This window comes from Haplochromis burtoni, unplaced genomic scaffold (genome assembly GCF_018398535.1).
Source record: "Haplochromis burtoni strain Fernald_Lab_line unplaced genomic scaffold, NCSU_Asbu1 Contig_13, whole genome shotgun sequence".
Lineage (NCBI taxonomy): Eukaryota > Metazoa > Chordata > Actinopteri > Cichliformes > Cichlidae > Haplochromis > Haplochromis burtoni.
In genome coordinates, this window is record NW_024582374.1 from 1,721,514 (window position 1) to 1,731,632 (window position 10,119).

The 10,119-nt window shown below is 37.9% G+C and overlaps 1 protein-coding gene across 4 annotated transcripts; it reads left to right on the forward strand.

Moving 5' to 3' along the window:
• Positions 1-3,201: 3,201 nt before the first annotated feature.
• Positions 3,202-10,023, forward strand: scly (selenocysteine lyase). 4 transcript variants are annotated; one of them, XM_005919755.3, is made up of 13 exons: positions 3,202-3,298; positions 4,540-4,637; positions 4,959-5,068; positions 5,470-5,570; positions 5,671-5,848; positions 6,471-6,598; positions 6,898-7,053; positions 7,137-7,243; positions 7,354-7,390; positions 9,059-9,142; positions 9,280-9,379; positions 9,546-9,621; positions 9,724-10,023. In XM_005919755.3, the coding sequence occupies exons 2-13, from the start codon at positions 4,546-4,548 to the stop codon at positions 9,875-9,877; spliced, it is 1,323 nt and encodes a 440-aa protein (XP_005919817.1). In that variant the 5' UTR covers positions 3,202-3,298; positions 4,540-4,545; the 3' UTR covers positions 9,878-10,023. The 4 variants fall into 4 exon arrangements, with proteins under 4 accessions (XP_005919817.1, XP_005919816.1, XP_042072317.1 ...); XM_005919754.3 differs by having other exon boundaries at positions 3,211-3,885; XM_042216383.1 differs by having other exon boundaries at positions 3,211-3,372.
• The last annotated feature ends 96 nt before the right edge of the window (positions 10,024-10,119 follow it).

Consider the following 10,119-nt stretch of genomic DNA (forward strand, 5'->3'; position numbering starts at 1 on the left):
CACAAAGCATACTCAGAGAAACATATTTCAGGATTTTCACTCATACAAATGGCCATATTAAAAGGAACCCTGACTATGACCACATGTATAGTTTATTATATTAACATTAAAATCACTTAAAACTTAAAAGGGATGCCAATAAATCCACTGTAGATGTGTTAGTAATAAAGATTTGAACTCGAATGCTACCTTGGTTAGAAACACTGAACACGTACAAACTGCTGAGCTGATCGAATGGTCAGATTTTCACCTTTTCTGTAAACAGAGTCGTGATCTTTGGTTTGCTTTCAGAGCAGAGGGTTTACTGTCAGCAGCAGCTATTGTTTCCCATTTTTCAGGTTTCTTCAAGCTATTTTGAATCACTACCCAAAAACATTTGGACGCCTATAAAAAGATTGCTGGAACAGCATTTAGTTTCAATGATCATTTCCAGCAGTATTTGTCAGCTTTTTTAGTGACTAAATGCATTAAATGCATTAGTGCTGAGAATGCAGCCACAGGTTCTTTCTCCTTTTCTCAGCAGCAGGAGATTAATGATCATGTCTCTTGTTTCCTTACTGCTGGAAATTACAATCAAAAGTAGCAGGGATACTGTTTATGGTTTGTATACTGCAGGTTGTTAAAAAGAGCATTTAGTTTATGTCACTGACCCAGAATTCATTGCATACTAATAGTACTTGCAACAGTTTTGTTGAATGTTGGCTATTTAAAGCATATTAAGGCCCACAAGTTAAATAGTCGGGGCTCCTTTTACACAGTTTTAGTCCTGTTGGCAAATTTTTGATGAAAATGCAACCATGCCTCTCGTTTAAAAACCCTCAAAAGATAAAGCGTGTGAGCTGTTGTGAGAAGTTGGACTGATGAGCGTGCCTCAGGTCATCCAGCCTAGAGAGCATGCTCAGTGAGAGCATGACGTGTCATTTGAGTGTAAGTGAGAGTAAAATTAAACATAGCTCCAGTTCAGTATGTTCTAAGTTTGGCTGCTGATGTAATACCTTCATTAACGTCTAATAAGAAGTATCTTTCCAGAGGTTTTAAAGTATTCTGTGTGCTATGGAAATCATCAGTTCATTGACAGTTGAGACAAATCAAACAACCAGAATATTTTTTTGTAACAAACAGATTAAAGTGTACTTCAGGCCACCATATCTCAAACATGTTTTTGTCGCATCTCATTTCCTAAAATTCAACGTGGTCAGAAAAAAGAATGCGTGTCCCCGGGTTTGCTCCAGTCTGGTCTCCATGGTGACTTTTTTCCTCATGTTTTTATTGGGCCTTTTAATGTACATCACATTTGAGCCAACCAAAGTTTTGTTGTTGCAGTCACAAAAATGTAACACTGAATGTAAACTGATCTTTGAAAATACTTACTCTGCTGAAATAATCGTTTTGAATTGTCTTCACATTCCGGTTCCTTATTGATTGTACGTAGGTCAATATCAGGGAACCTTTTGGAGGCTGTGGGACATAGCTGAAACAGTCTGTCCACTAATGTATGGGAGGGTGGTGGTTCACTGTGTCCCAGCTGGGCATCATGTACAGAGTAATGCTGTAGGTTACCTTACTGTCGAGTTTTCAGTATCACCGTCATGCTCTTGGCAGCCTTCACTTAATCTACTTTTTCTAAACCCTCCCCTTTTCAAGGAACATCATTTCCATTTTTGTGCTTCCATATCTTTTTCACACCATTACTTTTCTTTCTCTTCAGATATTTTTTTGCATTGTATATAAACATGATTGCTGTGAACACTGTATTATAAAGTTGCACCCATTTACAAATGGGCCGTAGTTCAGTCGATGTCTCTGAGTGTTGGAGTTTTAGCGTCAGCTGTTTGTGTACACTAAACACATTGTCATATATGAAATAAACATGGAAAATATGCAACACAAAAATGACTTCTCTCTTTTTTTGTTAAAGACAATACAACTTTTGATTTTGGCTTGTCAGTTGGGCAATCACAGATATTGTTACGATGTTGATAATGTTTATCTGGAAGACCCAAACTCAAAAACCCCAAATCAGACTTTAACGTACCCAAAGAGCTCTGCCATCAAAGTCCATCTGGCAGACTTTGCAACTAAGACATAGATGCATCACTTTAGTCTGTCATGACATCAGTTACAGCTAACTGTTCCTCCTTCTGCATTGCTTGGCTTATCAGCTATTTAACAGGTAACTATGCTCAGCATAGAAATGTGTCACATGTCAGTCCTTATCTTGAAGTGACTCTATGCCCAAGCCAGCTGTATTAGTGTTAGAATTATGAAGGTGAGAACTGTATGTTGGTGTTGTATGTTTTAATAGTACTCAGCAGAGTACAAATCACACATACTTTTCGTGATGCATTACACTGGAAAAAAATTGAGGCCTGCAGTTTGTGAGCTGTGAGCCCATAAAGTCAACAGGAAAGCATTCACTGAGTTCACAGGTTAAGTAGCCAAGGCGGTTTTTCACACACTTCTATATGACTGAAAATCTTTGAACATAAAATGTGGGTTAAAACATTTCAGCAGCTTCATACGGAAGAGGATTAGGGCCGTTGGGGGGGGGGGAAGTGGGCACGTCTTTTTTTCTTCTTCTTTTCCTCAATTTTGATTTAAAAAAAAGTCAGAATTCTGACTAAAAAGCAAAAATTATTCGGAGATTTGTCACCTCACAACTTGGGGAAGACTCAGAATGGTTAGTTTTATTTTCGTCAGAATTCTGACTTTTTTTTTTTACTATTAAGAATGAATTAATCGCAGAACAACTACGATCAGAGAAATAAAATACTCCTGGCACTTTCAGCTCCCTGGCTGTTGCTAAGCAGCAGACGCCAGTGTTGCCATGTCTGTGTGTCAACGTTTTTTAAGAGCTGTTTCTAAAATAATTCTCTTCTTATTTTACTTACTCACTGTTAATATAAGTCTTCATCTACTAGATTTAAGTTGATGTTTTTTAAAAAAAATTATTTTTTCAACATGGTACCTGCCGGACTTCAAACGAAAATAAAACTAACCATTCTGAGTCTTCCCCAAGTTGTGAGGTGACAAATCTCCAAATAATTTTTGCTTTTTAGTAATTAATTATATTTACAAAATAAAGAATAAAATACTGAAGAACATGACAGTAACACTCAATTCTTCTACATAATAAATTAATATTTCTTGTGCGTTTTCTTCGAGATATTAAACTGTGGGGTTTCCTTTAACAAATCTGGCAACCCCGTCTGGGACGTGACAGAAACATGCTAGCTGGCTGATGATTGACCCGTATAGTTGTAAATCCATTTAGGAAATCTTCACATCAGCTTACAAGGTCAGATACAAAGCTTTGGCTGTCCCTGGAGGATTCAGTTCCTTTATCAATTTAAGGTTAAAGGCGGAATCACAGTTAAATACGATGTTATAGCGAAACTAAGTTAGCTAAAAATTAGCTAGCTGCAGGCTAAAGTGAGAGCTGTCACAGAAAGTTAGCGCTATAGCGCTAGCTGGATAATGAAGAGCTCGAGCTGACTGACAGTGTCCCTAAAGATATCTGTGGTTCTTTTAATACGTTTTCTGTGTGCTGGTTGACTAGAACAGTGTTGTGAACAGGGCGCTATCAGCTGGATGTTACGTTTGCTGACTACTGACAAGACACTGGACAACTATGACCATTAAAAAAATCTTTTTTAAGACTGTGTGTTCACTGAACTTATAGCACTATAGAGGGTCTGCTAATAAGTGCGCATTTCATAAATTTGTGAAGCTGTACGTGACTAACACTGCGTGATGAAGCAATCCAAACCGTGTGCGTGGCACAGTCACTAGAATTGGCAAGCATTCAGTTTGTGATGCAGAAAATCCATGAAAAGGTTTTAGATAAGTTTTACACTGCTGGAAATGCAGCGAATGGGACACAAGGTAGGCAGTCATTTAAGCTGTTTATCACAGAGAATATCCAATAACTACGTTTCAGTTTCCTTTTTAATGTGCAGCTGTCACTTTAGAAATAAACAGCATCTCTTTGATGAGAAATCCATTTAAATCCATTAAAAAGCAAAGAAGCAGATGAACTGTGAAATAAACAAAAGTTGCATATTCAACAACACGTCTCTGTTTTCCATATCCTGTCAGTCTGTCTCTACAGATTACAGATCGCAGCCAGAGGAACAAAATCTTGTATTTTATGCAAAATAACAATAATGTGTAAATCTTTGTATAATTAAAACAACTTACTGAAATAGATAAATACTTTAGTATTTATTTATAATCCAGTTTTATAGACTAATGCTAATCACCACCAAAATATTTTGTAGTGACTGCAATTTTTACACTTTTGGTGGGCGGATTCAGGGTAAGGGTCTAAACTCATTCAGTCACATTTTGATGTGTGACTGAACAAGAAACTGGATCCCGGATATCAGAATAAAGTAAATAAAATGACACACACACAAAGTATCAGCATCTGCCGTCAGTGAATGTCATCTTATTTGCAGACAGTTATAATCTAGTTATAATCTAATTTATCTATTCAGACATCCAGATAAATGAAATAAATGTCCTTTCCTCTCCAAGGGTAATATGGCCAAAAAGCTTGATGATGTCCCGCTGGTACAGGGTCCGACCTTCGGTGAACATAATTTTCATCACTTTTCTGAGATGAATCTAGACAGGTAAGAAAATAATGTTGATATATATCAAGTTACTTGTACAGCAGCTGTGATGCTGTAACTTAGGACTGCTGAATTAATATTGTTTTATCATAGTTACTGAGGTTATAGGTAGGTTTTAGAAAATTTGTGTATTTTCTTTAAATATTTTTCTTATTTTAAGAATGGTCAGAAACCAAAGTAATTGATTGCAATTTAAGTAATTGAAATTTCACTTTTTTATGAGTTGATCTTGTTAGTAGATGGTTTATTAATATGTTATGACGCATATACTTCCCATAGGACAATGCACAAAGTGTGATGAGAGTATTTTGTATATTTCAGGATCTACATGGATTACAATGCTACTACCCCTCCAGAACCAGAGGTGATTCAGGCCATTTCTGAAGCCCTCCAGGATGCCTGGGGAAACCCAAGTAGCAACTATATAGCAGGTGAGGAAGGCTTGAAGCTGTATCAAAACTAACAGGTTTAAAATTATTGTTATTATTTTTCATTATTTTTCCATGTGTATTGAATAAAGTTTTGTGAGAATTTTTTTTTAAATTCCATATTGTATGCGCAAATCCCAGCCTAGTGACAAGAATTGGACATTAGTGCTCTAACTCTGTATTCCTGTGTGAAATATGACAAGGTCACTCTACCAAATAAATACAAAAGAAACTGTTAAATGTATGTTGTGTAACTGGAGGAGGGAATACAATCACAGCAGCTTGTGTGGATTAAACTTGTGGCTTTCTCTGAGTGCTGAATGTGAAGTTTTTACTGTTCTAAGTGAGTTTCACTGTCAAAAGAGAATGCTACATCTCAATGTTTCAATCATTTATATTTTCAGGTGCTAAAGCTAAGGCTATCATCAATCAGTCCAGAGAAAATGTGGCAAGAATGGTTGGAGGGAAAGCAGAGGACATCATTTTTACCTCAGGCGGAACTGAGGTGGGCAGGGCTCTTTTTTGACGCAAATAAGTTATATGAGTAATTTATGATCATGGGACATTACAAACTGGTCATTTACAGCAAAGATTTTGTCTTTCAGGCCAATAACCTGGTGTTGCACACCGCTGTAGAGCACTTCAGGAAGCACTGCAGGGCTGCAGAACAAGGTGCAGGACACCAGAATGGATGCACGGGCCTTCCTCACATCATTACTTCTAATGTGGAGCATGACTCAGTCAAACTAGTTGCTCAGCACCTTGAAAAGGAAGGAAAAGCAGGTAGGAAGCCACTCTGTGTAGCTTTTATTAAAATAAAAGATTAATAAAGAAATATTTCCTGTATTACAAAGGACAGTCTATGCATTTCTTTATTTTACTTTAAAGAGAAATCTGTCAATAACATGCTTCAGATTTCCTGTGGGCAATCAAAATGTCTAAAATAAATATCAAGACAATTAAAGGTCTTAAATTATTTTATATCCCATTTGCTGCCAATAACATTAATGTCATAATCTTTTTTTTAATGAAGATGTAGTACCTTCTATGTGCCAACACGTAAGAGTGCTAACCCAATGGAAAACTTTAATTTAATTCCGCTTTTTTACATTTTAATTATTAATTATTGAGTTTCTGAAAAGGTCTTGAAAATTACTGATTTCCATTTTTAAATAGTGCCGGATCCTTGATACTCTTCCAGTCATGGTTCATGTTAAATGTTGTCAAAGAAAAAGTGGATTCAGCATATAAACTGCTAAAGCACTGCCTCCTGGTGGTGAAAGTTTTGGTTTAAGTCTGTGGAGGGCAATTACAAAAAGTACCTTTAAACAAATCAAGATTCGCATAACCTAATGTAGGTTCCTTGCCTTTAATTACTCTCTTTGTTTTTTGTTTTTTTCCATAGACGTGACTTTTGTGCCCGTCTCTAAGGTGACAGCCCGGGTCGAGGTGGAGGATATCATTGCCGCTGTGCGCCCCAACACTTGTCTCATCTCTGTTATGCTGGCCAACAATGAGACGGGAGTCATTATGGTAAGATGAGAGAGAGGCTAGAAAATCAGCCGAGTTTCTGCTACTACTAATCTATCCATTCATCAATTTTTTTCCACTTACCCAGTTCAGGGTCGTGGACGGGCTGGAGCCTTTCCCTGCCATACTAATGTTAGAGAAACCATTTTTGGGATCTTAAATTAGACGATTAACACGTAGGATAGTGTCTAGCTTTAAAGGAGCTTATTTTCTTATTAAATCATTACTTCTAATTGCAATGTGTCTATGAGTCTATGCAGCTCTGTTTACAGCTGAATGCTGAACCACCTTCTTGTTGTCAGCCACTTCAGGAGATCTGCCAAAGAATAAAGTCTCTGAACAAGCAGCGTGAGCGCCTCAGGATCCTGCTCCACACAGATGCTGCTCAGGCCTTGGGGAAAATCCGAGTTGATGTCAGTGATCTGGGAGTGGATTACCTCACCATAGTGGGACACAAGGTCAGGATCTACTGTGTGGGACATCTTAAGAGCTTTTTATAGCAAGACTAAAATGTTATTGAGAGGTTTTGTTGTGTTTCTAGTTCTATGCTCCTCGCATTGGTGCTTTGTACGTGAACGGCCCTGGGACCAAAACTCCATTGTATCCGATGCTTTTTGGTGGAGGACAGGAGAGGAACTTTAGACCAGGGTGATGATCTTTACTGTAAAATACTGAATAAGAATGAAACACTGGTAATAATGAAATAAGTGCAGTTCTAATTTATAAGTGTCTCCTTTCTGTCTTTGTTATTATTACAGCACAGAAAACACACCGATGATTGCCGGTCTTGGAAAGGTGCGTTTCCTTCACTAAATGTACAGTACTGGAATGATTTCTAGGACTTTTCTAATGTTTCTCTTGAAGCATAAACCATTTATTTTCTCAATATTTTCTCAGTTAGAGGCCCTCAAAGTACAAAGGGATTGTTTAAAATAATTTTTCCAGCATTTTTTGTTTAATCAAAATTCATAAGTGAAGGACATATCCACATGACATTTTCTGGCCAATAATGGTTTAAACTGATGTATGAAACCTTGTATTTCATTAGTTGCATGTTATAAATGCTTTATACATACAGCACTATTAAGTGGTACCACAGTTTCTTTACAATAGAACTGCAGTGGACAAATAACATGAACAAACACATGATATTATTTTGGTTTGTTGTACTGAATGTCTGCATTAATTACTATGGTTAAAAGCAGTCAATATTCGATGACTAAAAATGGTTATTGCTTGTGGTGGAGATGGAAGATTAATCAGTAATGCTCTAAATATAAATAATGTGACACTTTCCAGCATTTAAAAAGCTTTCAAATACAGTGATTTATTGTAGGTGAATGTTTATTGATACATTGTTTACCACAGAATCTGTTGTGTTAGCATTATAATCATGGGCAAAGCAAAACACTTATTATTGCTACAAATACTTGAGTTACATAATATAAATATTGTACTACAAGTATACTCACTAATCATTTAATTAGAAACACCATAAAGGTTCTCTTTGTCTCAGCTCTGAGTGTCAAGGGGTCCAAATAAAGTTGGAAACATAGCCACTTATCCAACTGTGGTCATGGGGAGGTCTGAACTGGTCCAGCTTAGAGCCAACACTTGGACAAACCCAGCAAGTATTGCTGAAACAGTGACTTTACCTCCCTAGTTTACTGATGAAAACTAAATCGCCATTGTTTCCACAGCAGTGGTCAGATCGTCACTTACAAAGCAAAAAAAATATCTGTTGAAGAAAACAAATGCACATGTGTTTGTTTTTTAAAATACATTTAATTGACAACTGATTTGGTTAGTAAAAGGATGTGAACAGACAAACAAAGCCAAAGCAGACTAAGGCTAGTGTTAAATCACACTTCAAAAAGTAACTATAAACAAGGGGACTATAGGGACAGAGCCATATTACCAAACAAGTAGATGGAACAAGTTGGTGAGGAATCGGAGGATGATTTTGAACTGATGTGCCAGCTGCCAGACCATGATTTAACGCTAGTAAGAGGTCAACGGTGTGCCAGAAAGAAGAAGACTTCCCCTACTGCTATTAGTCCACCTGAACTAAACCAAAAGGCAGATTGGTTCATGAATTCATGTTATTTTACACTTTATATTGTTTTATATTCTTTATATTGGCAGACAGAAGACTGCCTGAGAAACCTCCTGTGTTTGCCTGAACAACATTTTTACATTCTATGTGAACATTTTTGGCTTTTTTTGCCAGACAGAAAACTAGGGGGAACAACATGCAGGAAACGCTTTGGGGTGGAATCGAAGTCAGACCCTTGCAGTCTTTTTGGCATATGGGTCACATCTGCTGCCAAGTGATTGTCCTTTTTTGCTTTATTGAATAGTAAGCAGGTGTGGAGGTGTTTCTAATAAAGTGCTTGGTAATTAAATAGCTGTAACAGTGTGCCTCTTTTAAAGCTACCTATTTATTATTTGTGTGTCTGTTAGGCTGCAGAGCTGGTGACCTCTAATCTGTCAGATTATGAGAGTCATATGCAAAGAATTAAACTTTACTTAGAAGAACGACTGCAGGTGAGCTTGAGTCTGATGTGCACCTTAGTTTTGTTTGTTTGCATTGTGATGAGTAGTCTTGAAATTGTGGTTTTGACGGTCTTTCTCCTCCTTCTCTGTAAAACTTACTTCTTTGCATTTCTTTCATTCTTCCAAAGGCCGTGTTTGCAGGCCGGATCCGCTTCAACAGCCATTTCCTCGGCTCTGATATCCTCCCTAACACATGTAACGTGTCCATCCTGGGCCCAAGATTACAAGGTGATGTCATGACTCTTCTCTGTCCTATGTCTGTTTTGGCTTGCTGGTCCCAACAGTGTCCTCTAACCCTACACCAATGTTTGTCAGAGGCAGGTCATGACCTGCACGAGGCTATTTGTAAACTACAAAGGCTTTGAATGATTAATCTCTCCCCCTCGTGCTTTAGGCTGGAGAGTATTGTCAAACTGCAGGAGGCTGCTAGCCAGTGTCGGCGCCGCCTGCCACTCAGACAGTGGAAACAGGTAAAAGAGTCCCTTTAAGCTGTTATGCTTTTGTCCACACACTGTATTGTTTGCTGTTAGATAACACTCCCCTCCTGCTCTCCTCCTGTTTATATCCATCAGACCTTCCCACATCCTTCTGAGCTGTGGCGTCCCCTCAGAGGTGGCAGCTAACGCTATGAGGCTGAGCGTTGGCAGGGAGACGACTGAAGCAGATGTGGATGCAGTTGTGGAGGACCTGAGGGAAACCGTGCAACTGTTGGAAGAAATGAACTGATGGCTTTCATTTGCACAAAGTTATTCTGCAGGTCAAATAAGAATGCACAGAGCTAAACATGCGCCATCTGTGTTTATCGACACTTTAACCGATCATGTAAAATGCATGAAATATTTCATATAAATAATAAAAATGGAAAACTCAAAGTGACCTTAGGGGTGATGTTATGTAGGAGTGTACTCGGCTCCCATCACGTCATGTGAGGAGCGCTTCAGCTAATTGGAGTCGGGGAACATGTATGA

Excerpts from the sequence above, each read along its gene's own strand:
- scly (XM_005919754.3), top strand. The coding sequence starts at position 3,865 with ATGCAGCGAATGGGACACAAG. Across the intron at positions 3,886-4,539 it reads TGCAGCGAATGGGACACAAG|GGTAATATGGCCAAAAAGCT; the intron begins GTAGGCAGTCAT and ends TTCCTCTCCAAG. Across the intron at positions 7,244-7,353 it reads GAGAGGAACTTTAGACCAGG|CACAGAAAACACACCGATGA; the intron begins GTGATGATCTTT and ends TTATTATTACAG.